This window comes from Fusarium venenatum (assembly GCF_020744135.1).
Source record: "Fusarium venenatum strain MPI-CAGE-CH-0201 chromosome Unknown EDB82scaffold_2, whole genome shotgun sequence".
NCBI classification, from domain to species: domain Eukaryota; kingdom Fungi; phylum Ascomycota; class Sordariomycetes; order Hypocreales; family Nectriaceae; genus Fusarium; species Fusarium venenatum.
The window spans coordinates 6,066,779-6,094,662 of record NW_027072130.1 but is presented as its reverse complement, the minus strand read 5'-3'; the positions used below and the strand labels follow the sequence as shown (position 1 = coordinate 6,094,662).

The 27,884-nt window shown below is 47.5% G+C and overlaps 10 protein-coding genes across 10 annotated transcripts; 4 read left to right on the top strand and 6 right to left on the bottom strand.

Moving 5' to 3' along the window:
- Window positions 1–115: 115 nt before the first annotated feature.
- EDB82DRAFT_499755 (Alpha/Beta hydrolase protein) lies at window positions 116–1,530 on the top strand. The gene has a single exon (XM_065608608.1). It carries the CDS (start codon window positions 610–612, stop codon window positions 1,339–1,341), a length of 732 nt encoding a protein of 243 aa, XP_065464888.1. The 5' UTR covers window positions 116–609; the 3' UTR covers window positions 1,342–1,530.
- Window positions 1,531–3,758, bottom strand: EDB82DRAFT_499754 (major facilitator superfamily domain-containing protein). Its single transcript, XM_025735304.2, has one exon. It carries the CDS (start codon window positions 3,538–3,540, stop codon window positions 1,789–1,791), a length of 1,752 nt encoding a protein of 583 aa, XP_025586024.1. The 5' UTR covers window positions 3,541–3,758; the 3' UTR covers window positions 1,531–1,788.
- A 760-nt stretch (window positions 3,759–4,518) lies between these two features.
- Window positions 4,519–8,617, bottom strand: EDB82DRAFT_566947 (uncharacterized protein). Its single transcript, XM_025735303.2, has 5 exons — window positions 8,281–8,617; window positions 8,182–8,234; window positions 7,709–8,131; window positions 7,427–7,649; window positions 4,519–7,243 (listed from the first exon to the last, which is right to left on the bottom strand). Exons 1-5 carry the CDS (start codon window positions 8,552–8,554, stop codon window positions 4,611–4,613), a joined length of 3,606 nt encoding a protein of 1,201 aa, XP_025586023.1. The 5' UTR covers window positions 8,555–8,617; the 3' UTR covers window positions 4,519–4,610.
- A 2,001-nt stretch (window positions 8,618–10,618) lies between these two features.
- EDB82DRAFT_524792 (Pyoverdine/dityrosine biosynthesis protein-domain-containing protein) lies at window positions 10,619–16,044 on the top strand (the record flags this gene model as incomplete). Its single annotated transcript, XM_025735302.1, has 16 exons — window positions 10,619–11,066; window positions 11,118–11,503; window positions 11,568–12,343; window positions 12,398–12,602; window positions 12,650–12,685; window positions 12,757–12,813; window positions 12,878–12,942; window positions 12,993–13,152; window positions 13,201–13,544; window positions 13,658–13,797; window positions 13,950–14,099; window positions 14,189–14,293; window positions 14,350–14,442; window positions 14,490–15,019; window positions 15,070–15,533; window positions 15,585–16,044. The coding sequence occupies 16 exons, from the start codon at window positions 10,619–10,621 to the stop codon at window positions 16,042–16,044; spliced, it is 4,419 nt and encodes a 1,472-aa protein (XP_025586022.1).
- A 164-nt stretch (window positions 16,045–16,208) lies between these two features.
- Window positions 16,209–17,220, top strand: EDB82DRAFT_499743 (class I glutamine amidotransferase-like protein). Its single transcript, XM_025735301.2, has 2 exons — window positions 16,209–16,706; window positions 16,753–17,220. The coding sequence occupies exons 1-2, from the start codon at window positions 16,287–16,289 to the stop codon at window positions 16,963–16,965; spliced, it is 633 nt and encodes a 210-aa protein (XP_025586021.1). The 5' UTR covers window positions 16,209–16,286; the 3' UTR covers window positions 16,966–17,220.
- Window positions 17,221–17,264: 44 nt separating this feature from the next.
- Window positions 17,265–19,182, bottom strand: EDB82DRAFT_475470 (major facilitator superfamily domain-containing protein; the record flags this gene model as incomplete). The annotated part of the gene is made up of 7 exons (XM_025735300.2): window positions 17,265–17,563; window positions 17,617–18,001; window positions 18,053–18,427; window positions 18,476–18,674; window positions 18,730–18,859; window positions 18,918–18,974; window positions 19,026–19,182. 7 exons carry the CDS (start codon window positions 19,180–19,182, stop codon window positions 17,265–17,267), a joined length of 1,602 nt encoding a protein of 533 aa, XP_025586020.2.
- A 719-nt stretch (window positions 19,183–19,901) lies between these two features.
- EDB82DRAFT_575232 (uncharacterized protein) lies at window positions 19,902–21,320 on the bottom strand. The gene is made up of 2 exons (XM_025735299.2): window positions 20,193–21,320; window positions 19,902–20,139 (listed from the first exon to the last, which is right to left on the bottom strand). The coding sequence occupies exons 1-2, from the start codon at window positions 21,095–21,097 to the stop codon at window positions 20,004–20,006; spliced, it is 1,041 nt and encodes a 346-aa protein (XP_025586019.1). The 5' UTR covers window positions 21,098–21,320; the 3' UTR covers window positions 19,902–20,003.
- Window positions 21,321–21,813: 493 nt separating this feature from the next.
- On the top strand, window positions 21,814–23,969 carry EDB82DRAFT_175303 (Alpha/Beta hydrolase protein). The gene is made up of 3 exons (XM_025735297.2): window positions 21,814–22,698; window positions 22,773–23,033; window positions 23,086–23,969. Exons 1-3 carry the CDS (start codon window positions 21,991–21,993, stop codon window positions 23,875–23,877), a joined length of 1,761 nt encoding a protein of 586 aa, XP_025586018.1. The 5' UTR covers window positions 21,814–21,990; the 3' UTR covers window positions 23,878–23,969.
- A 240-nt stretch (window positions 23,970–24,209) lies between these two features.
- EDB82DRAFT_175296 (uncharacterized protein) lies at window positions 24,210–25,579 on the bottom strand. The gene is made up of 2 exons (XM_025735296.2): window positions 25,486–25,579; window positions 24,210–25,429 (listed from the first exon to the last, which is right to left on the bottom strand). The coding sequence occupies exons 1-2, from the start codon at window positions 25,546–25,548 to the stop codon at window positions 24,254–24,256; spliced, it is 1,239 nt and encodes a 412-aa protein (XP_025586017.1). The 5' UTR covers window positions 25,549–25,579; the 3' UTR covers window positions 24,210–24,253.
- Window positions 25,580–26,382: 803 nt separating this feature from the next.
- Window positions 26,383–27,503, bottom strand: EDB82DRAFT_555970 (uncharacterized protein; the record flags this gene model as incomplete). The annotated part of the gene is made up of 2 exons (XM_025735295.2): window positions 26,383–27,235; window positions 27,286–27,503. 2 exons carry the CDS (start codon window positions 27,501–27,503, stop codon window positions 26,407–26,409), a joined length of 1,047 nt encoding a protein of 348 aa, XP_025586016.1. The 3' UTR covers window positions 26,383–26,406.
- Window positions 27,504–27,884: the final 381 nt, after the last annotated feature.

The window sequence follows — 27,884 nt, the reverse complement described above, 5'->3', positions numbered from 1 at the left end:
CTCAAAAGCTCTCATCGGTGACTGTGACAACTTGAACGACCTACCTATTCTGGAAATGTCGGCGATCCATGGAGATGATAGGAACTTTGTGAATCACAGATACCGCTTTGCCTATCTTACTAAGACCTCGTTCTCTCTCTCAGAGTATACATATGACATGTGATAGGAATATTCAATATCTTCACTTTGCTAAGGATCAAACAGGTCAGAATTGTCTTGAACCTCGACAGTTCAGCACCTTTTACCTCAGAACTTCACAATCTCAACCATAAACTACCCGCACCCCTACTCGCAAGCCGCAACGCTTGACAAGAGGATCCAAATTCCCCGGCCATGCTATGATGCTGCTCTCGCCCCGATGCTTGACTATGCTTCATTGCCTGAAGAATTCAGACTTGACTTGATGCGTGGTGTAGCAGCGGGTGAACAAGAATGCCCCCATGGTTCACATACCTTCAATGCAGAGAGCGTGCTCAGAGACCAGCCTCACTTGACTCATGCTGAACATGTCATCGCTGGTCCTGACAACAACGACGTCATTCTTTCCGTTTTCACACCAAAAGAAACATCCAAGTCACCTCGCCCAGCCTTGTACCACATACATGAGGGATGGTCAGCGGCGACAGATTCACTGCCTTGACTCAAGTGATCGACCTTCTAGCGGGTATCGATTGCGTTGTTGTTTCTGTTGAGCATCGCCTTGCGCCTGAAACTCGTGCACCTGGCCCAGCTGAAGACTGTTATGCTGTCCTTGTATGGGTTTTTGAAAATGCAGCAAGTCTAGGGATTGACCCTGCAGCAATCGCAGTGTTCGGCGTCTCTGGTGGCGGCGCTCTAGCTGCTGCCACATGTCTCATGGCCCGAGACAGAAAATCCCCAGCCGTGCCCATCAAGGCTCAGATGCTATACTCACCTTTGCTTGATGACCGCTGTGAAAGTCTGGCGGACCAACAATTTGAGTACGGCAATCCTGCTCCAACACCCTGGCTTCGTGCAACCTGGGATCATATTCTTGGAGATGAACGCGGATCTGAGAATGTCACTCCCTACCAAGCTCCCGCCAGAGAGACAGATCTTTCGAACCTCCCCCCAGCTTACATTGACGCGGGAGAATGCGAAGTCTTCCGAGATATTGCTGTTACCTACGCTACGAACATGTGGCGTTGCGGATCTACATGCGAATTACACATCTGGCCTGGAGCCTTCCATGGGTTCGACATGATGGATGATCCGCAGATACCATTGATCAATATTGCCAACAAAGCAAAGGCGAATTGGTTCAAGAGGGTCTTGACGACTGAGACCAAGCCAATGCCTGCCACAATTGCCCAGGCATGCTGAGTTGCAGACAATGAAAGATGGCATGCTATTAGGCACCGAAAAGTTGGCCTCTAAGCCTTTTTAGGGTATAAAAATATACAGCCTAAGAAGTCTTGTCTAAGTAGCATAAACCGGCCCATCAATTTCGTCTCTTATGTTCCTGGCGGCCAATTTCTCTGACCCTGAGCACATGGTATGGTTATTTTGACTTTTTATTATTCAAAAGAAAAACTGTCTCTCCTCATAGATCGAGCTTCAAATGACATTCTGCATCATGATTCTATAACTGTGCTTTGCGACTAGTAACAAATGTGAATAGAGTAGAAAGTGACGATTGACCATGATCTCTCTTGTTGAAATGTCAACTAGCTTACAAAAACCGTTCTGGGTGTTCTATAAGCACCTAATTATGATGCTCGTAGATGTGAAGCTCAAATGCCCCAGTACAGCAAACTCTCTGTATATAAATCAAGCCACACGTCCCTTAGTCTGCTTAATGCCTTTGATGTTGATTTTCTTCCACATAGCAGTTCCGATGAAACCAAGAGCAAAGACCACCGTACCAGCAATGAACAAAAGCCTGTGAGCGTCTCCATAGGCATGCTGAATCGCCAGTCGAGTGGGCGAGCCAACTGGGAAAGAAAGTTGGGTAACAATATCCGCGGCGATGATTGGAAGATTTGGAAGATCCTCTGCTGGTAGATACTCTGCCAGCTTTCTTGGAATGATGTCTTGCCAAATTGCCGAGGAAACTGTCAAACCAACCGCCTGTCCAATGCTTCCAAACATTGATACCAGAGCAATGGCGATGGCAAAGTATTGTTGTTCACTGACAGCAGCAAGGATAGCAATCTCGGCGGTGATCATGATAGAGCCACTTCCAGCTGCAATGATCAATTGGGCCAAAATGATATAACCAACACTCTGGTCTGGCTGACGAAAGTAGACCATAAGACCTGTTCCGAGTGTAACAAGAGGAAGCGCGGCGTACATGGTGGTAGCTTTGAAGTTTCCGGTGTACGATAGAAGCCATCCGATAAAGATGGCAAACAAGCAGCTGGCGACTGTGTATGCAGACACTATGTAACTTGCATTGGTAATGCTCAAGTCGTTCACAACTTGAAGTATTGAGGTGAAGTATAGAGCCCAGCACCCATAGCTGAAGAACATGGTGAACGAAAGAATGCAAGCTCCGGTGACAGTGCGGTCAAGAAGGAATCGCCAAGGGATGAACGAAAGCTTGGCAAAGAACCTCTCCCAGATACCGAAGACGACGAGTAGAAGGATGCCGACGACGAAGAAGCAGATGATCATGGGGGACCCAAAGCCCTTTGCTTGCATCGTATAGAGGTTGAAAGGTAGGAGGAAGAAGGCTACTCCGGCTGAGAGGCTGAGGAGACCAATCAAATCAAATTCTCGGACATAGTACCGGGTTGCGTTGAGGAGCGAGCCCTTGGACTCTCTGTTTGGAATAAGCCCTTGCTTGTTGGCTCTATGATAGTGAAACATGAACAGGCCGAACAAGGGAATAGTGACCACTGGTACAAGAATACTCTCCATGCCAAATGCCCATCTCCAGCCAGGACCATCCAAAAATGCATTGGCAATGGGACCACCAAGCCAGGCGGTAATAATGTTAGCGGAGGCACAAATGGACTGGATAAGCCCTCTGTTTCGGAGAGAAGTAGTGTCGGCGATGAAAACACTAAGGCTGTAGCCAACACCATTTATTCCAACAGTATAGAAGACTTGGGATGCAGCATAGGCCTCGACGTTATTGCAAGCGGCCGACATTATAAGTCCGATCGTAGCAAGGGTAGCGCAGAATATGAAGCCCTGAGGACGACCGAAGATGTCAAGAGTCTTTGCAATACTCAGGTTGGTGACTCCTCCTATGACGGAACTTATGACGCTGGTCGTGGGCGTAAGGGAGTGCATGGCGAAATCGGAAGTGACATATGGAAGTAAAGCACCGCTGATTCCTCCCACCAGTCCCTGTACGAAGTAAACAAGCCATATTAAAACAAAGGCGACGAGAAGGGAAGTCTTGGACCACACGAGAGTCACGGCCTCGATGTCCTGGACTCCCTGTTGGAAGTCGGCGTCAACGGCACCATCGCTGGAAGAGCCTTCGGTATCTCTGTCTGGATTGTCACGGTAAGCCTCGTGTACCCGATGGAGAACTTTGGTGTCAGAATCGACCGGGTTTGGGAGGGACATGGTGATTACTGCAATATTGGTAGATGCATGAAGAACTACAGAAGGATTCGCAATGATGTGAAAGATGGTTATTTTAAAGAACAGCACTCTGTTCCCTTCTGATAGGTACCAGCCTGATAGAAGAAATTGCTTGTTGGCTACACTGATCCACAGCCCCTTTGATTTGAGGGTATAACATGAGCTGTACCGTAGTCTTACGTTGATTCAATAAGAGTAGGCCAACCAATAAACATTTTGCTCAAATTCTCTCATCATCACAAACTGTCAACCAGTCTAACTGGGGTTCCAGGCGATAATTCTAGATCCATTCCGTTCATCCTAGACGCACAGTCTAGAATGCCTGTCGCCAAGGCGTTGGTTAGATACCGACTTGGTATTGTTTTGAGGTTGAAAATTAACTTGCTCAGTGCCATGTTTTCACATGCTGCTCGTGTTCGAGCACATTGTTAGTGGAGGGTTTATTTTAGCGAATCTGTAGCTGACAAAAAGATACCCCTGGGCTCTTTTGTTTGCGAGCCGTTCCGCTCCAACAACTAAACCAAGTATAGGCAAGTCTTGCGCTTATGCATGTACTTTACTGTATTGCTCTCCCTGTGAGCACATTATCGTTGGCTGCGATCCTACGAGTGGCAGGTATCTGACATACAGGCTGACAGGGGTGAAGGATTGTGAGCGTGTTTCTCTATAGCCTCGGACTTGGCTTCCTCCTCTCGCTTCCTTCACAGTAATCAGTTCTACGAAAGGAATGTGGCTAGGCTAAGTTTAGGGACTAAAGGAAGTTATGAAGCGAGTTTAAGTAAATTTATGAATACCCTTTAGTAATTTTAGACGTGTTGGAAGGCAAGCTATTCTTACGTTCGTTGATTTTTCCATCCATGGATCGCTAATTCAGGCGTGATACAGTGGTACAGGACGTCTTACAGTGGAAGTACGCCCTAAAAGATTTTATTCTATAGTCACAGCAATGGAGACAAAATGCAGTGAAACCAAAGTGAATTGTCATATTTTCACATAGACAAATAGAAAAGAACTACCTCCCTCCTTGCAAATAACTTATCACAACGTCCAAATCATACCTCTTTGTAATCCAACAGTGTCGCGTACTTGGTGAATTCCGCATCGCTCATAAGCATCTTCAACTCTTCAGGCAACGTACCCATGACCAATTCCACGCCACCATCCTTTCTCATTGGAGATATCACCAAGAACCTAAACCGCCTGTGGCCACGTTCGATCTGGGGACGCATCGCCTCGGGACTACCGCCAGCAAAGAACAAGTCACCAAATGAGATATCGCTGGTCTGGAATAGCATCATGTTGGAGATCATGGCATGCATATGCTCAAGACCCATGTTTGCCGTCGCAGGCTTGCTGTAGTCTGTCATCGACCGCAGAAGAGTAAACGTGTCATGGACGAGAGAAGGAGTGATACGAGCGGCTGCTTCTCTAATGAGACCTGCAATCTGTGCGACACTCGTGTCAGACGAACAGAGCGTTTCGATTGGCATGCTTGGTCGGTTCATTATGAGTAAGCTGCCCATGTACGAAGATGGCAATTGAGACGAGAAGTAGGGCCTTCCGTCAATTGGCATTTCCAAGATCGACATCTCATCGGCCTTGAATTCATGGTTGCGATGCTCTTTGGCCACTCTGTAGCGAGATCGTATAGAAGCACGCCAAAAGAATGCTTGCACAACATCGATGATTGATGTGGATCGATTCCTTGCCACGGTATCCGATAAGGCCTCCTGCTTGAGATTGTGAATACTCTCGCCAGAAAGTAGGAAGACAGTCGTGTTTAGCGATCGTTCGCTGGGGGCGGCCGGCCATACAGGGCTACCTGCGAATATGGGCGCTGGGGGGAGAACACTCTTTGTTACGCCATTCTGTCGAGCAGCATCTCCCTCTCCGGTTTGGAGGCCATTTTCAAGTCTTGTCTCTGCGATTTTCTCTGGGAACGGCAGATAGCCCCATGTGCCCGGGTCTACTTCATGAACGGGCTTCGCATATCCTGCTTGTTCCCAGATGATCTCCGGAAGATCATGATTGAAGCTTTCGGGGTCAAACCAATCGCAAGTTGCTGTATGGTCCCCGTCGAGATATCTGCAGCACTCAGCCCAGACTCTCAGAGCCATCATGACACCCACAGCATCAAGACAAGTGTGGATGAAGTTAGTTGCCAGGATGCACCCGCCCTCAACGAAATTGGCTTGAGCAAACAAGATATCAGCTGGCATCGTGGGAAATGGATGGCAGTCTAGGACGAGCTCATCGTTAAACAAAGACGGCGAGAACCCAGCTTCGCGCATCTTCTGGAATGACGGGAGAACCTGAGACAAATCCTTGTAGATGAGCTGCCTGGGCTTTTCAGGCTCAGTGAGTGGTTCGGGAGGAATTGTGATACGATATTCTCCCTTTTTATAGCCAAATTCGTGTTCTGAAGCCAGCATCATCTTGCCGTCAAGCTCTGGAATAATCGCAAAAGCCTTCGCCAATCCCCTCTGCAATTTGACAAACGCCTCCTCAAAGCTGACACCCGGACGAAGAGCAAAGTAAAAGTTGAGACCCATGTAGTGATTGGGATTCACAGCATCAAATGGATTCATCTTGGACCCGATCCGCCGCTTACGTTCAGCGATGAGGTTTCCAATATTGGTCGAACGTGTATCAAGAGGAATGTCTGAACCTTTGCCATTAGGTATTTCAGGCACAGCAGTCTTCTTCACTTTCTCTTGCTCTAGAATTCTTGCGAGCTGCGAGGAAAACTCGTCCAAAGTTGGATAAGCGTACAGGTGCCGGGGAGCAAGTTGCTCTTCTAGGCCTGTCACAGCGCGAATGATTCTGATGACCCGAACGACGAGAAGAGAATCTAGCCCGAGATCAAACACATCCTCATCGGGAGAAAAGCCCTCGACTTCAGGCAGCACTGACCGCATGATCTGGAGAACAGAGTCTAGAAGAGTCTCGTCCGAAGTTGTGTTAATGGAGAATTGGTCAAAATCCTCGTCCTCAACTTCCTCGTTTCTCGAGTTATAGAATCGTTCGATGAAATCGGAATAGAGTTCCACTGTCGCACGACGCTTGATAGTTCTCTTGTCTGTGCGTATGAAGGGTTTATCGGCCTCCGCAAAAGCGATGTATTCCCTCTGAATGCGTGTCTTTTGGAACGTAGAGTTGTTCGCCCTCTCAACCATTGCCCAGATACTGTCAAAGAGCTCGTTATTTCTCTGAGAGGGATCCTTGAGCTCGATAAGTAATCCAGCTTGAGACTTTCCTGACCCAAGCAATAGACAACCGTCAATTTCGGGATGTGTAGTGATCAATGCTTCTGTGTCTAGAGGCGAGATCTTGTAGCCATTGGATAAGACGACAACGTCATCACTTCGCCCTGTAAAAGACCAAAGATTGGGATTGGTCGGATGCCTGATATATAAGTCTTTGAGGTTGACAGATTCAAGACTAGGAAATGTGTGGAAAATGCCTTGGAAGAGTTCCCAATGCTCATTCCTGTGTACCCAATGTTCAAAGATACCCGGTTGAACTTCTTTGAAGTCGAATCCTGAGTAGGGATGAAAGGCAAACCAATGCCAGTCTTCTCTAGGTACCCACAGGTTACCGATGAAAAGACCTTCGGTTGTGCCAGTCAAGTTGAGGACCCTGACCACTTTGTTGACTTCAGACACGATGAGTGGACTGACGGGTCCTGGTTAAATAGTTAGTGACAGGATTGGTATTCTATTGGGTAGCAGAAAAATTGACCGCCCCAAATCTTAGGATACAAAAATAAGTAGTCTAAGAACTATAGTCTAAGGAGCATAAAGAAGCCTACTAATTTCGTCTCTTATGCTCCTGGCGGTCAATCATTCTGCTACAGCATTGTACTTACCACCTGAGGCGCAAATGAATTTTGAAGGCTTGAACTTGGCCAACACATCAGGGTGTTCGCCCAGCTCGTCTGCAAGTGACGGCACCATGCTCCATATATCGACCTTGGCATGATCGGCAAGCAACTCGAGCAATCCGAGATTAGGCAAAACACCTGCAGGTCCGAGAATGCAGTGTAGACTGCATAGTGCGGGTATGACAATGTCCATTAGTACACCGGCGCCCTATAAGAAGGTCACTGGCAGTCCTATGACGCATTTAAACGTGTATTGGGGAGACTTACATGACTCATCGGGAAAGAAGAGTATATCCTATCTCCGGGATTCCAGTTGTCCATCCATGGAGCTAGTCCGTCATCGCCTTCAGTAGGTGGAAGCAAACGAACAGCATCCATTGTTCCGATCAGTGCATGAGTCCAAAGGATAGGTTTCGGTACACCGGTAGTGCCCGATGTGTGAAGAATACAGAATGGCTCATTCTTGGAGGTTTCGAATGCTTTTTCAAAGGGGAAGGGCTCCACAGACTCACCATCAAAAAGATCATCTATGCTTGGGAGCTCAAGAATCTTCAAATACTTTTCTTGTAGAATACCTTCTAAAAGAGGAAGCATTGGCTGCTCTTTTGGCTTGACCCAGATGCCGCAGTCTGCAGCATTAAGTACGGCTAGGGCACCAGTGACATTGTTCTTAGATGAAAGAAACAGAGCCTGAACAGTCAGAATTATTACTTGGGGTTTGAGTAATTCTTTGTACTCACTGCACAACCAGCCTTGACGGCGCCATAGGTCAATAGAACATGACGTATATCGTCTTTTAAATGTCAGTAAGCGTCCAATTGCTGCCCTTTTAGACTTACGAGGTCCGATATAGCCCAAAGCTTGGATCTTTGAGGACATAATCGTATCTCCATTGGAGGCTCCATTCGTTGAATGAAGCTGACTTCGAATCCACCAAGCCGTCTTATCGACAGCCTTTGTGAACTCACGCGCAGTTATTTCTCGAAAGCTTGGTTGGTCATTGGGGAAAGAGGCAATGGAATAAATGACACGTTCTGGATCAGCCAACGCAAGACGATCAAGAATCTGGGGGATGAGTCTCCTCCCAAACTTCGTGTTACCATTGACCGTCATTCTGAGAAAGAAGAAACACTTCGTAGAAGGATGTTTAAAATCTTGGCGTGCAGTCACTCGAGGTCGACCCACCGTGGACTATAAGGTTGACGAACGTTTTATATGGTGCCTTGTCCCTGAGCTTGTGATCCACCTGACCCCTGAAAACTGCTCATTGAATCTACATATCGAGCTGGTTATCCCTTACTACCTATTTTTGAGACTAGTTCCTCACCGTTGTCCGCCTTTGTGGCGATTGGATGAGGCTTAGACTTTGTGACAGAAGGCGTTCTTTGTCATCAGGGTACCAGAAGAGTTGGCCGCCAGAAGCACAAGAGACGAAATTAATAGATCAGTTCATATTACTTAGATTATAGTCCTTATGCTATTTATTTCTGCACCCTAGGACTGAGGGGGTTAACTTTTCTACTACCCACTAGTTTACTCAACAGCAAGATTCTGATGCGTATTCAAGCATCTTCTAAGCATCCCACACACCATATTACTCTGTATAACCATAAGCCGACATTTTCTTTCGCATTCGATCACAACGGTACTGTCAGTTTTGACGTCTGCACGTTTGCTGACAAGACTTGTCCTGGATGTTCATCCGGCTTCCGGAGTGGAGGATCTCAGGTAGGGTGTGATTCGGTCAAATTCCCATCCATCCACCAAGAGCCTTGTACAACCTCAGATTATGCTGGTGGTCTAAAAAGATTGGCATATAGGCCATGCAGTGCGGCTGATGGACCAGGGTGCTACAGTGCTTAATGAGACATCAGCCTTACTGTATGACCAAATACATAATTTGGAATGCTTTTCAATGTCTTACCAATGAACAATTGCGTAACCACACAGCACCAGGAGCGGTGGAATACTTCAAGACAAGAGAATGAAAAGGCTTTGTGATTCACAAATCTGACCTGTTGTAACGCCCGATTTGTCAACCCTCACTAAATGTAGACCGACCTCTTGTTGGGGGGCATATAGATATGCCGAGGGAGGTAAGAGAAAACTTGGGTGCTGAGCTCAGAAGATGAGGGAAAATGCCCCTGACATCAAGCTAAGCTTATATGGCTAGAATCTGCGAAATCGTTCGGTTCCCCTTTGACATGGGTTCAAACCAAACTACTCCACTATTTGGCATGGCTACAAGGTCTGGGTCTATTGAAATTACAAGAGAAACTGCCTCAATATCGCTCACATAGGACCTTCTTGTTCTGGATAAATCACATAATGTGAAGTCGGCTTGGATCGCATCCTGAAGGATGAAAATGCTTGGACTTGTGCAACATCTATTGTGGCAGAGGGGCTGGCCACTCAAGCCTTAGGGTACAAGAATAAACAGCCTAAGAAGTGTAGTCTAAGTAACATAAAATGACCTAACAATTCCGTCCCTTATGCATCCAGTCGGCAAATGTCTGATACCCCGAGGGGCGCGATTGTTCAGCAGACTGAGTTTGAGCATGTTGCATATGCACGCGGTGAGCAGGTTACGCAACGGTCTTGGCCCTATCTCTAAGCCGAGATGTAACAACGGGAGTCAGAGTTGGATGGAAGTAATCGGCTACCGGAAGAATGTCCTATTGTGTCATCTGGAGTTTCTGACTCCTCGCGGCACACTTACTTCCAAGTATTTTCAGCAACTTCCCCATCTATCGACTGCTACAGGTTGATCTACCATTATTTTATCACTTCAAGTTGTGTCATCGGTGACTATTTCAATATTCCTTAGCTAAGATTATTTCATCATTTGAGGCCTAGGCAACTCTGACAGAATCACCCGGGCTGTAACGGAGCTGGAGACAAGGCACGTTGTTCGACAAGCCAGGCTGAGTATTTGGCATCGCCCGAATATCAAAGACTCGAATCGACTATTTCAATCGTTCTCCAACGGCTTCTCATTTAACTTCGAGAATCTCCAACTCCACTACGAACAAAAACACCCATTCAATTTCCCTGACAATCCCACACAGACAGCTGCTGTGTTACATACCTGCAGTGATCTTTACCCTTAACCCATTATCCCAATTTCTTTGCAGATCGTCCCGCTTTACCCTCCTTCCCTGTCCCAATACAGAAAGAATGGCTGTACCTTCGAAGACAGTTCAAGACAATTCTGTTGTCGAGAGTCATGACTCGTCCGGAACAGAAACTCTCCCTGCCGATGGCTTTGTCCCTGAGCAGACCGAGGTGGAGGCTCATGTCTCTGAAACATCGTCGAAGATCTTGGATATCATCTTTGATTATGCACTGAACAAGTTCAATGACAGCAAGGAGAGACTTGAGTCCGGAAGGCCCAAGTTCTTGGCTGTCATAAACAAATTCGTTGTTGCTGGCACCCAGGTTAACATGTGTCTTCCCGCCTTCCCTTTTAAATCGGCCAACAAGGCTTACAAGGTTTTTGGCATTCTGCCTGACAAGGCCGAAGAGCTTTCTCTTGGTCGTCTCAACACCATGTGTGTCCGCATCAGCGAGATCTATCCACCAGGAGCGCAATGTATTATCATTTCCGACGGCATTGTCTACAACGGTATGTTCTTCTAATGGCATAATCGTTTACGATAGTCCTAACATCCCCAAGATCTGTTGAGTATTTCGGACCGCGACACGTGGGCATACGGACAGGAATTGCGAAAGCTCGCTTCAGCCAAGGAATTCAAGCACATTGGATTCTCTAGAATCAAGGACTTGATTGACTTTCCTATGCCACAAGACATAAGAGAAATTGCGTACGTCGCAAACGCTACCAACTTCCGTCGAGCCTTTCTAAATCGCTTCGGAAAAGACGATATCGACATTGACAAGGAAATCAAGAACAACCCTGATACCATGATGACATACCTTGGTTACCGTCGATTTCTGGAGTCCGATCTCAAGCACATATTTCCTGTTGGCGTTGGTCGAACAGCCAATGACTACAGGAGAGATGTCCGATTCCTTGCTAAGCAGATGCTCATTCGAGGATATGTAAGTGTAAAAACATAAGGACTATTCGATTATCAAGTATTTTGTCTAACCTTCGGACTTTAAGGCTTTTGCAGGCGCTGTCAAGAATGGCTTTCCCAACCATTTGCGACTCTCCATCCACCATTCCACTGGGCAATATAAAATTTCTATGAGTCTCTTGGACACCAGGACGGGTTTCACAACCCCTTGGCATTGCTGTGTTGCTCGGATGGCCAACGGTGAATGGACCAGTGCTCCAATGGGAGATTACTTGAAAGACCCCAATATGAAGGTCGTACATGAGAATGGCCGTCCTAGCTATTTCCAAGAAACAATCAACGAGACCAGTACCGAAGAGGTTTCAGCTGCCCAGCCTGTCAGGATGACTCAACCCAAGGTTCAAGATGAGCCACAAGACACGAAGCTTACAATTTTATCACTTTTCACCGGTGAGGAAGAAGAGCGCCTCACAGTTCTCGCCAAGTCTATCTCCTCCGAGTTGAAACAGCAAGATAGAAAGTCCATTAACCCATTTTATGGCTCTGAGAATCCAGCCCTTGATCCACACTCGAGCGAGTTTGACATTGCGGCCTGGCTGCAAGCTGTCATGAGTATTACAACTCGAGACCCTGAAAAGTACCCTCGCGGTGTTGCTGGTGTGGCTTACAAGGATCTTTCTGCTCATGGAGTTGGCGAGGCTACAGACTACCAAAAGACATTTGGCAACTATCCTTTCGAGCTTGTCAAGTTTGCAAAGAAGCTCATGAGTCAGGGTGAATCAGCCAAGATTCAAATCCTGAGGGATTTTGACGGGTTGATCAGGAGCGGAGAGATGCTTTTGGTCCTTGGACGACCGGGAAGGTAAAAAGTAGAGGACTAATTAATGGTTATCAAGAATGCTGATTTGTCGCCTAGTGGCTGCTCAACATTCCTAAAGACCATTTCTGGAGAAACTAGTGGTTTCAAGATTGGGGAGGAGTCCTACCTGAACTATCAAGGCATTCCAAAAGAGAGTATACACAAGGACTTCAGAGGGGAATGTATCTATCAAGCAGAAACTGATGCTCATTTCCCTCAGTTGACCGTAGGGCAAACACTTGATTGTGCTGGTCGGGCAAGGGTATGATTACGAGTGGTATTTGTAGATTGTCACTGATGGTTTGAAAGGCTCCTCGTACGCTCATAGACGGTATAACACGCAAGGTATCCAATTTTATTATTATCCTTTTAGCAATATTCCTTGTAGCAGAAGCTGACGCTGTTGGCTTTCTTAGACATACGTGACGCATCTTCGTGATGTTGTGATGGCGGCTTTCGGCCTGTCTCACACTGTGAACACAATTACAAGTGAACTCATTTGAGTTTGCAATCCAACTCCAACTAACATTTTCCAAGGTGGGCAACGACTTCGTTCGCGGAGTATCCGGAGGTGAGCGTAAGCGTGTTAGTATCGCTGAAGCGTAGGTTATCTCCCAAGATACTGTACCCCTCATATTTACCTCTATGACAGAGCAATCGGAGGTAGTGCCTTGCAGTGCTGGGTCAACAGCACTCAAGGTCTCGATAGTGCGACCGCTCTCGAATTTGTACGCACATTGAGAACCTCGACCAAGTTCACTGGAGCAACCGCTCTTGTCAGTGTTTACCAGGCCTCGCAGTCCATATACGATGTATATATCACCTTTCCCAACGGGTATGTCTCCTACTAATCTGAATAGGTATTTTACAAGGTTACGCTACTCTACGAGGGTCTTCAAATCTATTTTGGCAACATTCACCCAGCGAAGCAATTTTTCATCGACATGGGCTTCGAATGTGCCCCAAGACAGGTAACCGCTGACTTTCTCACATCTCTCACTAACCCACTGGAGCGGAGGATTCGTCCTGGGTTCCAAGGTAAGACACCTTCCAGTCCAGACGGGTTCGCAGCAGCATGGAAGCAGAGCAAGGATCGGGCTCTTCTGTTAAAGGATATCGATGAATTCAACCGAGAGTATCCTATCGGAGGCCCATCTCTGGACAGCTTCAAACACTTTCGCAAGACTATCAAGGCAACTTCGCAGTAAGTTTTAGTCCTCTCCTAAAATTTATGTATCTTGGATGCCTCTCTGTGAATTTAGTGTCAAGCGAAGGATGATGGAAACCGAATTCAACTTATTGACAACTTTCCACCAGGCGTGCCAAGTCTCCCTACAATCTCTCCATTCCGCAGCAAGTCGCACTCTGCATCAGACGAGGATTTCAGTCCCTGAGATCCAATGTCACCATGGTCATCGTTGGATCTCTCTTCAACGCAATAATGGCCCTCATCGTTGGTAAGATGCTACGAATAAAATGATATGCCATTGTTAGCTAGTAACTACCATCCAGGTAGCATCTTCTACGATCTACCTAATACTACCGACGCACTGTACAGTCGAGGAGCACTTCTGTTCTTAGCGGCTAATTCTCATGATACCCTGAGTAGGAACTAAAATGATGATGCTGATGAGATTCCAGGGCATCACAGGTGCTGGCAAGACTACGTTACTCGATGTACTGGCTAATCGCACCAGTGTTGGCATTGTCGGTGGGGATTTTCTTGTCAATGGTCAGCCAAGGAATACAGGATTCCAACGTAAGACCTGATACGTCCAACAACAAGATCTCCACCTGTCAACCACGACAGTCAGGGAAGCTTTGACATTCAGTGCTCTTCTTCGGCAGCCGCGGGCGCTTCCCGTGAAGACAAGTTACAGTATGTGGATCATGTTATCGACACTCTTGAGATGAGGTCATATGCCGATGCCATCGTCGGCGTACCTGGTGAAGGTAGATATCAGAGCAACTCACAAGGGCTAACTTTCATGCTGATGATCTGTCTACAGGCCTCAACATCGAACAGAGGAAGCGTCTGACTATTGGTGTCGAGCTCGCTGCTAACCCTGCTTTACTGCTATTTCTGGATGAACCCACGTCAGGTAAGCATTTTGGGATTCTATGGAAGTATGGTATTAAAAAACCTCAGGCCTCGACAGTCAGACGGCTTGGTCAATTTGTCAACTCCTTCGCAGACTGGCAGATGCCGGGCAGGCTATTCTCTGCACTATCCACCAACCATCTGCTCATCTCTTCCAAGTCTTTGACCGCCTGCTATTCCCTGCGATGGGAGGTAAAACAATTTACTTCGGCGACATTGGTCCTTCTTCAAAAGCAATGACAAGCTACTTTGAGCGTAACGGGGCTCGTCCATGTGGGCCTGATGAGAACCCAGCAGAGTGGATGCTGGGGATTACCGGGTCTCTCAGTGAACAAGACTGGCCTGTCATCTGGAATGACTCCCCAGAACGCAAAGCAGTCAAAGCAGAGCTCGCGATGAAGAAGTTGGAGCTCTCTCGGCGGACGATTACTATCACAAACCCAAGTGACATCGATGCAATAAGCCCATTCGCAGCATCCTTCACAACTCAACTTCATGTTGTTGTGAAACGGGTATTCCAGCAATATTGGCGCACTCCTTCATACCTCTACTCCAAGGTTGCACTTTGTCTATCAAGTGTGAGTGAGAGTTTTACAGCATTTTAGAGCATTCTTTAACCTCGAACCAGGCCCTCTTCATCGGATTTTCATTTTGGCAATTGTCCAACTCTCTTCATGGGCTACAGAATCAGATGTATGCTATTTTCATGCTGCTTGTCATTTTTATCAATGTCTGCTCCCAGATTATGCCACATTATGATGCTCAGCGGGAACTTTACCAGTCTCGGGAAAGTCCATCCAAGACGTATTCGTGGCAGGTATTTGTACTGTCCAATTTACTAGTTGAGATTCCTTGGAACTCTCTATCGGCGCTTCTCATTTTTGTATCCTGGTGCTACCCCATTGGGCTTCGCCACAATGCTATAGAGGCAAATGAGGGCCCAGAGAGAGAGGCTCTCATGTTTTTGTTCATTCTCGCTTTTATGAATTTTGCTGGAACGTTTACAAACATGGTTTTGTCTGCTGTCGGTTCCGCTGAAGCTGCTGGTAACTTGACTAACCTATTACATTCTTTATCTTTGATCTTCTGCAGGTATGTTCATCAACTTGTCCTATACAGTCACTTGCTAACACTGCGTCAGAGTTCTCGTGTCCCCCGACGCTATGCCTGGATTCTGGATCTTCATGTACAGGGCGTCACCTATTTCTTCTCTGGCGTTCTATCTGCTGGTCTCGGCAACTCACAAATCTCTTGCTCGACGGAAGAGTATTTGCGTTTCTCGCCGCCACCTTCTATGAACTGTTCGACTTATCTGGAACCTTACATCGATGCTTTTGACGGCTACCTTACATCAGAAAGTATGGGATCAACAGCCGAATGTGTTTTCTGCAGTGGTAACGACACCAATGTTTTCCTTGAAACGGTGAGTGCAAACTTTGACGACCGTTGCAGGGATTTTGGTATTTTCTGGGTGTACATCATCTTCAACATGGCGGCAGCACCTATGTTATTTTGGCTCACCAAGGTGCCGAAAGACAAGGTTAGCACGGGGAGTAAAGGAAAGGACTCAGAAGTGAAGTGTGACAATGGGAGTGCAGAATGAGAAGTTTTATCTTAGTAGATACTAGAATATTGGAAATGAGATACTCGTCTACTTATGTGAGACTATTCAGGATAGTTATAGGCTTTTAGGTTTAGTGCTGACAAATCTTGTAAACAAATATCGCTACCCCTCACTCTGTCATGCTGTGAATCACCCATCTCTCAGTAAAATAACCTGCCTCAGGTTTGGTCATTCTCTCTCACTAAAATATCCTACTTCAATTTTGACCAATTAACAACATCATGTCTCCTCCCACGAAATACGCTGTCGCATTATTCCCCGGGTTTCAAGCACTAGACGTGTTTGGACCACTCGATGTCTTGAACTTCACATCCAAACTGCAACCTATGGAACTGTCGCTTCTTCACACTTCGCTTGATCCTGTGTCAACATTTGTGGAGGGCGGGCCTGCTTGCATCGGACAGAGCGTTGTACCCACGCACACGTACGAGACAGCACCAGACGACATAGAGATCCTGCTTGTTCCAGGAGGCTTTGGTGCCAGGAATCCAGACAATGTAAAGAGAGTTCGGGAGTTTGTCAAGGAGAGATATCCCAAGCTCAAGTACCTCTTGACAGTCTGCACAGGAAGTGCGATTGTGGCGCAGACAGGGATTTTGGACGGCAGAGAAGCCACCAGTAACAAGAGATCCTTTGATTGGGTGAGTAGTGTGTACCAATTCCAAGTCTCTCACTAACCGATGGCAGGTATTGACTCAGGGGCCTAATGTGAAATGGGCGCGAAATGCCAGGTGGGTGGTTGACGGCAACATCTGGACATCTTCTGGCATCTCAGCCGGCATTGACATGACCTATGCATTCATCGCTGAACAATATGGACAAGAGATCGCAGATGACACGGCCAAGGGGTCTGAATATGTACGAAACACTGATCCTAATGCTGATCCGTTTGCGGTTTAACGCGCAGCTTGGCATCATCTTTTCGACGCGGAGAGTTATTTAACCCAAGGGAAAGGTGCCGAATTCCCAAGCTTTAGGTAATTTAGGTTACGAGTTTTAGTGAATCATGAAACTCTATATTAAGGTCATGTCATTTTCTTACGCTAAGAAGAGGTGTGTAAGAAATGACTGAGCTTCTACTCAGCAATTCGATTGTATCCTTGCGTAACTCGTATATAGTATCAACTAAAATCGACCATCATACCATCGTCCAATGAACGCCACCATCGCTTCGTGCTATTACCACCCATGTACTACAACTAATCACTCTTGGCCTTGTCCACAGCCCAGCGTCCAGTGAACTGTCGAATCTTCTTACCCCAGATAAAGATAAAGATACCAATGACACCAAATGCACCAGTCAAACCACCAAAGACGGCAAATGCACCATCATAGCCGTTTCTGTCAATGAAAGGAGAGATACCGTAGGAGACGCCAAATGACATGATGCCGCGCATGGCACAAATGATAACCAGAAGAGGGCCAGCACGCTGAGGATAACTATCCAGAAGATAAGTGATAGCAACGATATTAGCTCCGACAAAAGCGAAGTAATAAGCTAATAAGTATGTTAGTGATCAGTTAGATAGTAATGTTGTCCAGTACACTTACCAGCCACTGCCCAGACAAAAACAAACCAATGGTAGTTCTCGGGGTGGGTGGCACCCAGACCATATAGAACAGCTGTAAATACACCGACGATGATGGGGAAAGCGAGAGGGATGATGCGAACCTCAGGCTCATGGATTCCGTTGCGTCGATTAGCAAACCACTTGATGAGCAAGTCGGATCCATAGCCAAAGCAAGGAAGGGCGACCAGGGAAGTTGCAATTTGGCCAGCGTTGACATAACTAGCTGAAGACTGAGGCCAGTTGTAGGGAGGGCTTGTGACGATGTGACCGTAAGTGGTACCAATAGCGATGTTAACACCAAGGGTGAGTCCGTTCAAAAGCAAGGCCCACATGACATTAGGGAAGAGCATGAGACTAAAGGTTTGCTAGGCAGGGGTCAGCAGGGTCGAGACTATCATGGACTTGAGCTAGCTTACTGTGAAGATCTCCAGAACCTTGTTCCACTCAGGTTCGCCGACCCAGAGTCGCAGGTCAGACCGCCAAGTTCGGGGAGCAAAGTTAACATGATCGAGCTCGGGTCGCTCTGTGCAGAGTATAACAGTGTCCTCGTCATCAGAGCTACTGCTGGCTTGGTAGGATGAGCTGGGGCGGTAGTACTTGGTCTCAGGGACGAAGAAAAAGGTCAGGATCAAGCAAACGGCTGATAGAATGGCGCCAAGGCCGTACCACCATCCAGGAGAGATAGCTTCGGCGATGGGGCCAGCAAAGATAACAAAGACGGCTGTGGCGATCGTCTGGATGGTTTGTTGGATCATCATGCAGCGGCCTCTCTCGTGGAGGAAAAAGATTTCCTAATCCTGTCAGACATGTCCCGCAACCATACCAATGAATATATTTACCTGGGTGATCATGGGCACGAGAGCCTCGCTTTGTCCAGCAGATAGTCCAAGAATGACACGTCCTGCGAGATGCCATTCATAGTTTGTTGCACCAGCGCATAGGCCAGCGCTCATGATCATGATGATTGTAGCTGCGATAAGAACGATTCGTCGACCGACTGCGATACCGATTGGCATTCCAATCAAATTGCCGATACCCCTATAGATGTGTTAGTTATTTCAGTGTCTGTTTCTACGTCTTGGAGTGAGCTCACATAAAGAGTGTGGGATAAGTCATCAGGTGCGTGATATCGGCATAACCCTTGCCAGCAGCCGCATAGTCTGGGATATAGAAACCTAGAAGGCCTCCAAATCCCGAGACCAATGCCAAACCAATTGTCGAGACTTTTTTTATGTTAATCGTCGTTTCTAACGAGGTCGGGTTCGGAAGGATTGCACGTACAGAGCGAGATGACAACGAGGACAGTGGCCTTTTGCCACATCTTCATGTTCAGGGGGTCTTGTCAAGTCAGCACTTTAATCGGACGACGGGCGGTTGGCAGCTTCTCACCTTGGGGGTCAGCAGTAGGGGTTGGGATGAAGATAGTCTTGCCCTCAGTGAGCTTGACTGTGCCGCTGATCTCGACTTTTGACTTGGAGACCTGGATCACGTCGAGAGAATCCCTTTCGAGATTCTCGACGTGATTGACATCTGACTTGGTGTCCATGATGATGGATTTGTTGCTGAAGGTGTCTCTGTGTTGCTCTGGCTTGCTTGCTGATGGAGCTGAGGAAAAGAGTCTCCAGATGGACGCCATAACTGAGGTCTTTATAGATATCTGACACGAGCCAAGAGATAACGAAAAGGGCAAGATGGGGAAACAAGGAGATGATTATCCCTGGCTAGGGAAATGTCAATGTCTGGCCTTGGCTGGTGCATCTCCCCGCAAAACCTTGTTTTCCCCGCAGGAGGACCACATCCCGAAGTCTTGGGTAGTTTGCGTGGATGAAGCTGGTTAGACTTATCGCGAACCGAGATCCGCCACCCCAGATTCTACCCCGGATTTTGGAGTTTTGGACCGAACCGAGTCTCGACCCTTGCTGTGGCGTTTCCCACTAACGACCCCCATGCCAAGTGTCTGGGCTTACATGACCCATCACGAGGTGTCAATTGGAAAACCACTGCCGATACGCGTGTCCATACATGGCAGTGGAGACACATGCACCTCAACATGCAGCTACATGCAGTTGTAGGTTATTGTGACGACGAGACAAAGCAATCTAGATTTGTTGAGTCTTCCCCAACAGTACGAAGATGCTCGAAGGCCGTTGGCCCATTCACTATGCTAGAAAAGCGAACCATCCAAGGCCTACTATAATAACACTAAGATCTCCAAAGTTTGTACAGTTTTCGGTTCGGAAGCAAAGTGACTTGGAGACACATGAGTAGAAGAATTCAGTGTGTATTGCAAAAAACTATAATACTGTAACAAGATCCTTGTCCGCCGTGGACTATTGTGCTTTCAAAATGACAACCAATAACCATATTCTACTCGTCATAAGACTTGACACCCGCCAATCTCAAGATTTGATCTGTCACCTCAGGCTTCTCAAATGGTTCTGTGCGGTACTTGGGGCAGATCTCGCCATTTCTCATTGGCTTCTCTTGTGCAATGCGGATGTTGCTAGAGAATAGTTAGCAAGGAATCATAGAGTAGAAAATTTATTAGTGACGTACCAATGGGGCCAATGCGTAGTGCCCGTGAAGGTCTCGAAGCAATAGCTCTTTGCCTTGAGGGCCTCTTCAGTGGCAAACTTCCTTGGTGTCATGCAAACATATTGGACGTGGCGGATCTGGTCACCCTCGGGGAACTTGGCATAGTGCATGGTGCGAGAGTCCCAGAGAACAAAGTCACCGGGCTCCATGTTCACCTTGTACATCTCACAGCCTCTCTCCTCGAACCACTTAACATCCTTCTCGCTGAAGAGAAAAAGGTCCATGTACTTGATCTCAGGTGGGGGAGCATCCTCGTGGTCAGCGGACTCTCTCTTGTGAGCAAAGAACTCGTTGAAGAGCTTAGATGAACCCTTCATCAAGACTAGACCACCATCCTTCTCGCCGTTGGGGGCGAAGTTGAGGAGACCCTGGACAGCTTGCATTCCCTTTCGTTCGGGGTTCTGGTCACAGTGGGGCCAGGGGCTCCAAGTAATGTCCTTGCGGTTGGGCAAAGAGATGTTGAGGCCATCGAAAGAGCAGAGAAGCTCCTTGGTTTCCCAGAGTTTCTCAAAGATCTCAACGACCTTTGGCTCGGTTCTGGCCTCCCAAGCCATCTTCTCATGAGTAGCACCGTAGCCGTAGTACATGCCACCCTTGAAGCTGATGGGGAGGTGATCGGCGTTCCAGGTGCTGGGGTCCTTCTCATCAAAGCCGAGCTCGAACTTCTTGAGCCACTCAATCTGCTTGTCGCAGTAGTACTGAGCTCGCTCGGGGCTAATCACATTCTTGATGACAACGCAGCCTGTCTTGTGGAACTCATCTCGCCAGTCGCCGTAGACGGCATTGGGGTCGAATTCGACCAAGTCCTTGGTCTCAAACCGAGCAGCGACTGTTTGAGTCGGCTCAACGGTGACTGTGGTAGACATTTTGGAAGGATTATTAGAAATGAATAATAGATGTGATGTGATAGAACAGAGTTGGAAGTGTTGTGTTTTTTGATGATGAAAAACGCTAAGATGTCCTTGAGGCTGAAGCTAGTTATATCTGTGATCCGGGCCTCAGAAGTGAGAATATGGGGTAATGAGAGCCCTAATCGGCTCGGTATCAGGTTTACACGGTTGGGGAAACGATATTCACGCATTATTTCGGTTCGGTACACTTCGGTCCGGTCCGGACTCTGTTGTATTCGGATCATATCTAGTGTAACACTAGTTGTAGCCGCTATCAGCAACGTGACAGGGTAAACCATTGGGCTTCACAACGAGCCTCAAGGGACATGATAATGAACAACCAATCGGAGACAGTCAATTAAGAATGACAGTTTCCACTTCGTGGTTGCATGATCAACCGAGTTGCATCCCCTGCGATCCTTTCCCCTCATTTCGATATTACCCCGTGGGGAATTTTAGTCCGAACCGACCCTGGACCCAGTTGTCTAATCTTGTGAGAGACGAAATAAACTAACCATGTTTGGTGAGTTGCTCATAGTAATTTGTGTAATGATTTCTTGCACCATCGGTTTACGCCGCAGTCATGGAACCGAATGCGGGAAATCCATCTCTCGTTAGTCCTGGAGCTCCCCACTCGTCTTCACGATTCTCATCATTAGGCCGAGGAGTTTAAAGAAGGTCCTCACTCTCTACAGAATCAGACATTCAAGAGCATTGAGCATTCTATCTACTAAGTCAATTGTTTCAAGGAGACCATTACTTTATCCTGATCACCAAAAAGTCCTTCAAAATTGTCATCTTCAAGGCGATTCGCCTTCACCTAATTCTTTACCACCCACATCTATACACACTACCCCAACCCAATCAATATGCCTCCCCCTGTTCAGGTCGCCTTCAAGCCCCTCAACAAGCCTGAGGTTGGCAACAATGGCTACGTTGAGCCTAGTATTGGCAAGACAGAAGTCCTAAAAAAGGGCTCTGCTCCTTTCAATGCCAGAACTCTCGACTCCGATATCCGCATTGATCACGATGTTGAGGTTGTTGTTCGTGATGGCTGCCGTCTCTATGTTGACATATACCGCCCTACAAGTTCAGAAAAGGTACCCGTTATCATTTCTTGGTCTCCCTATGGAAAGAAGTATTCGGCTCTGGACATGATATTTAATGTCTGTGTCTGGGCCTGCTGCTTGACAAAGGACGATGTCAGTGGTCTGGAGAAGTTTGAAGGTCTTGACCCTGCTTGGTGGGTCAACCAAGGCTATGCTATTGCCCACGTTGATGCTCGAGGAGCTGGCAACAGTGACGGTGACGCAGTTTGCATGGGTGCACAGGAAGCAGAGGATGCTCACGATGTTATCGAGGCTCTGGCAAAGCTTTCCTGGTGTAATGGCAATGTTGGCATGGCTGGAAACTCATACCTGGCCATCATGCAATGGCAAGCCGCTGCTCAGAACCCACCATCATTGAAGGCAATTGCACCTTGGGAGGGTTCAGGCGATATTTTTCGTGAGCAGTTTAATCGTGGAGGGTGGTTCTCGATGAGTAACTTTGATCTCATTACAACGCTTGTCATTAAAGTGAGTCAACCCCTATCTACTCTGATATCTGAGACCACGGAAAGTTGAGATTGAGACTAACTACTTGGGAATAGGGCCAGCATGGAGTCGAGGATATCGCTGAGATGCACCGTCGTAGCCCTCAGGCTAATGCTTACTGGAATGATAAGCGTGTCGACTTCAGCAAGATTGACATCCCAGTTTTCATCACTGGCTCTGATCTCAGCCAGATCCACACCATGGGTGCTGTGAGAGGCTGGATGGAGTTGAGCAGTGAGAAAAAGTGGATCAAGTGGTGTGGACATCAGGAGTGGTTTGAGCTGTACGGTGTCAAGGAGAGCTACCCCGAGCTTAAGGTATGTCTTCAACCAAAAATGGGTAACTGAACTTATGGCTGACTCTTCGCAGAAATACTTTGACAAGTATCTCAAGGGCATTGATAACGATTGGGAAGACACGCCTCGAGTCCGCTGGACAACACTACAGTTTGATGAAGGCAAGGTCAAGAGCGACATTGAGCTTCCTGACTTCCCAGTTCCCAATACCGACTACCGATCGTTTTATCTTGGAGACAGCAATGGTCTTCTCGATTCTGCTCCTTCTTCTGGTGTTTCAACCTACAACTCCGAAGATCGTTGGTCCATTTCCAAGTTCCGCTATACATTCGACAAGCACACCCGAATTATCGGTATGCCCAAGGCTGAGCTCTACATGAGCTGCGATGACTTCGACGATATGGTCGTCTTCTGCCAAGTCCGTAAGCTGGACAAGTCTGGCAAGGAACTGAGCCATCTGCAATTCCCCATCGACAAGACCCCCGTGAAAGCCATTTCAGAAATGGCAGAGAAGGATCGTTCGAGTCTCACATTACATAACGGTGCTATGGGCATCCTACGAGCCTCTCAAAGGAAGATTGATGAGAAGAAATCGATCCACCCCCAGTTTCCCTTCCACCCCCATGATGAGGTGCAGAAGATTCCCAAGGGCGAAGTGGTCAAGCTTGAGATCGGTATTTGGTGCATGGGCGTTGACTACGAGGAGGGTGAGAGTCTTCAACTGGATATTTTGGGACAATATCCTGGATTTACTGAGACTGCTGCATTCTCCAAGCCAAGGCCGGACAGTGAGAAGAACAAGGGTCAGCATAAGATTCACTACGGCGGTGATTACCCGAGCAGAATTATACTGCCTATTGTTTAAATGTTTGAGATAGGTTTGGACTAGATAGTATAGCAAATTAGTTGGCCATGACATACCATCAACCATATATCTATCATAGAGTTCAAAGTTTGAAAGCTGTAGTGTATTGTCCCACTCTTGAGGTTCTCTAACACCATCATAGTTGTCGTTTAAAGTCATCTGTCGGTCTCGGTACTAATCAAATGAAGATATATTGAGGCGATTCTAAGGGAATTCTACGCCTCTACAGCCTCGGTGTTTGAACAATTAATAAACGAGAACACAAATCCTCATTTTGTTACTCATCAGCTGCTATTTGACATATTCGATACCCATATTCTGTGTCATATTATACTATACAAATGTCATTGTTATTACTATAGACTTATATCCATCATCATGGTTTAGCTGTTCCGTTCTTCTGACGCTCCTCCCAATCAACAGCGCCATCATAGTCGCTGTTGTACTTCATAAACTGAGCAGGATCCAGTTTAATCTCCTTGCTTACTCCATCTGTTGCCGGCTTCGCCTGCTCTCTACTGAACTTCTGAATCAGAGTTGCCCTGTCATACCTGGTAGCAAACACCCTCTTCAAAGCCTCCCCAACTTGATCTCTAGATTGAATATCGGACAGGAATGCACTGATGGCCTCTGCATCTTCGATACTCTGCGAAGCACCCTGTCCCTGTGTGGGTAGCATAGCATGCGCTGCGTCACCGATCAGGACAGTTCGTCCCTTGACCCAGTTTGACAAGGGGTCAATATCTCGTAGCTGCCAGAGTCCGATATCAGGTGCCGCCTTGAAGATATCATGTAGCCATGATGGGAAGTCTGAGTATGCTTCCAAGAGCTTTTCAATGCTACCGGGAGCTACCCAGCTATCTGAACTCTCCTCTGAGAGCTTCTCGTCCGGCACCAGAGCAACAATGCCGTAAAGTTTGCTTCCTCTACCAGGGCCCATGATTATTCTTCTGTCGTGGCCCATGATCATGGTTGTCTTGGGGTCGGCGGGATCCAAGATCTTCTCGGGAAGAGATAGATCTTTCAGGTTCTCAATTGGGATGAGCATACGATATGCTGATGTACCAGTTGGTAGAGCTTCCTTCTTCTCTCCTACCACGGCTGTTCTCACAACGCTGTGGATACCATCTGCTCCAATGATGACGTCTCCGTGGACTTTTTCGCCAGAGTCGAGTGTCACGGTTCCTTCGTCGCAATCGACGCTGGCTACTTGACAACCGGTTCTAATATCCACAGGCTTTCCTTGAGCCAGCTCGCTGACTGCTGCAGTTCCAAGAGAAGACTGCAAGTCTTGCCTATGGTAAAGAACACGATCTGCGCCGAATTGTCCTTTCTGGAAAGGCAGCTCTCTCACCAAGTTACCGTCAGCGTCAAAGATTCTGAAACCTTGATCAATCTGAGGCTCAGCGTTCTCAAGAAATGGATCAAGTTTCCATTTTGTGATAATCTTGCTGGCGTTGGGTTGAAGAGAGATCAGAGCGCCGACTTCACGTAGAAGGCGAGAGCGCTCAAGCACTGTAATGCGTCTGTTGGGGTGTCTTAGGGCACATGCCTGGAATTATTTAGCGTCTTTTCAGGTGCATTGTGCTGGCGTATTAGGGAACATACTGTCGCAAGTCCTGCGATTCCTCCACCAACAATAACGATATGTAGATCAGATAAGCTACCCATGATGAACTTCGTAATTTTGCTGAAGTATTCCGTTTTATTGCTATGAACATGCCCAATATGCCGTTCTGATTACATCTTATACACGACTGCCAAAGGCTTTGCCAGAGAGGCGCTAGCATCTGCCAGATCCGGGGATGAGCGAACCGAGCCCGAACCGAGATCAGCGAACCGAAGCGATCATGGGGGTAACATAATGCCCCTCAAGGTACGACCCGAGGCAATTGCCGTGATAGATGGGGATTTCTGACTTGTGCATTTGTACGTAAGCGCATTTGCATTTAGGATGGTGTGGACTCGGTCGAATCTTGTCCGATGTTTCGGCCAACTACTGCAGATACTCAACTTGGGGCACAAGCCTTGGGGCAGTCGAGAAATTGGCCGCTGGAAGCACAAGGATTTGCAGTATGGAACAGTCATACAACGCGTCATTGAGCATTTATTAAATCAAGAATAAAGACACAGTCGTAGGTCGCGTAAGATGGTATGATCGTCCTGTCACTGACTATGTTGCATATGACATTTTGCTTTCCCAGAATTAACCTACTTGGCGATATGTGTCACATCCCCCAGTCATTCTGGGTTGTTCGCTGTTTGTTTTCAGCTGGCGGTCACGCACTAACTAAATGCCAGCGGTACCTCTCTTACTGTGTCGCGCTCTGTAGACCGCTATTTTTAGTGGCATAATGTTACAATTACGAGTTGCCAATTGTTTCTCAGTCACTTCACTACCATCAAATTATCCTTACGCTTGTTTCTCAATTCATGTACCTTTCTGAAAAGAAAAAAGAAGATGCATTGTTGCTACCTATACTACATAAATCTCTAAAGAATTCACTCATTTTCCATCTCCTTTTACCTCTAGCTAGCCTCAGCCTTGATGTAAGGAATACCTGTCAACTTGAATGCCCGCTCATTGAGTTGGGGCTCGTGAAGAGGTCTGTCGCGGACAGCATGATCGGGCTTGCCATTTCTCTTGGCCTCATTGGATCCGATGTGGCGGGCGTTGGGCCAGTGTGTGGTACCGACTCTGCGCTCGAAAGCGTCCTTCTTGCGGATGAGATCCTCCTGTGTTGCTTCAGTCACAGGCATGAAGCAAGTGTAGATGGCAAATCGGTCCTGAGTACCCTTCACAGGTACGTTATAGTGAGGAGTTCGTGAGTCCCAGACAATCAGGTCACCGGGGTCAGCCTCGACCTTGTACCACTCACAACCGTGATCCTCAAGCCACTTCATGCCCTTGTCTGTGAATCCATACCACTCTGGGGTCCAGGCAGGAATACGGTCTTCAGTGCCACGAATGTCATCGTGAAATTGCTTGCTCAACAGGTGACCACCCTTAGCGACGATAAGACCGCCATCGTTAGGGCCATTAGGCAACAGGTTCACGAGGCCCTGGAGGCAACGGAAGCCGGGCTTATCGGGATCTTGATCTTGGTGAGGCCAGGGCTTGTTGGCGGGCAGGTTCTCTCGGTTCGAAAAGCCGTAGTTGATGGCATCAAAGGACACAATCAGATCTTCCGTGCCAAGGGCCTTCTCGAAAGCACCAACTACACCAGGCTCGGCGCGAACGTTCCAGACAAAGTCTTCATGGGCAGCACCGTAGTTCAAAAGCATACCCTTCTCGTTGATGACGGGAAGCTTGTCGGGGTGGACGCTGGAGCGGTCGTTGCGGTTATATCCTAGACCACTACGCATGTTAGTTGGATACTTGCTAATTTACAGTACCAGTGTACTTACAAGCTCTCGAGCAGACCATACATGCGATTAGCATAGCTCAGTGCCCGCTCTCGAGGAATGGCACCTTTGATGACGGCATAGCCATCACGGACAAGGTCATCTCTCCAGTCACCGTATCGTCGGTCATTACCGTCAATAACGATACGGTCGATCCCTTCAGGTCGAAGAGTGAGCGTTGGGTGCTCCTGTGTAGTGGTGGTGGTTGCTGATGGAGCCATTGTGTCGATAGGTCTGAACAGAATGAACGAGTCAGGTAGTTTGTTGTTAACTTTGAGTTCTGGAGATGAGTCGCAGTCTTCCATCCTTTATATGCATCTCGAATAGGTTGCTCGATTACTCCACTGCCTCTAACAATAACTAGAATCCGGGGTAGTGCAGTGCTGGTAAGCAGATCACGGAGGCGTGGGGACATCCCCGAACCGAGAGCTCGACCGAACCGCTCGGTTCATCTCAACGAGGGGCGATGGATGCCACATGGCGTAACGTCTTCCATATTATACTTGACAGGGCCTCTATTTTGGGTGCGGATGATACATTATTAGAAAGTGAGTTTAGACTCTAACCAGGTTGATCCCATGATCCGCCTTTCCGTCTCCGGT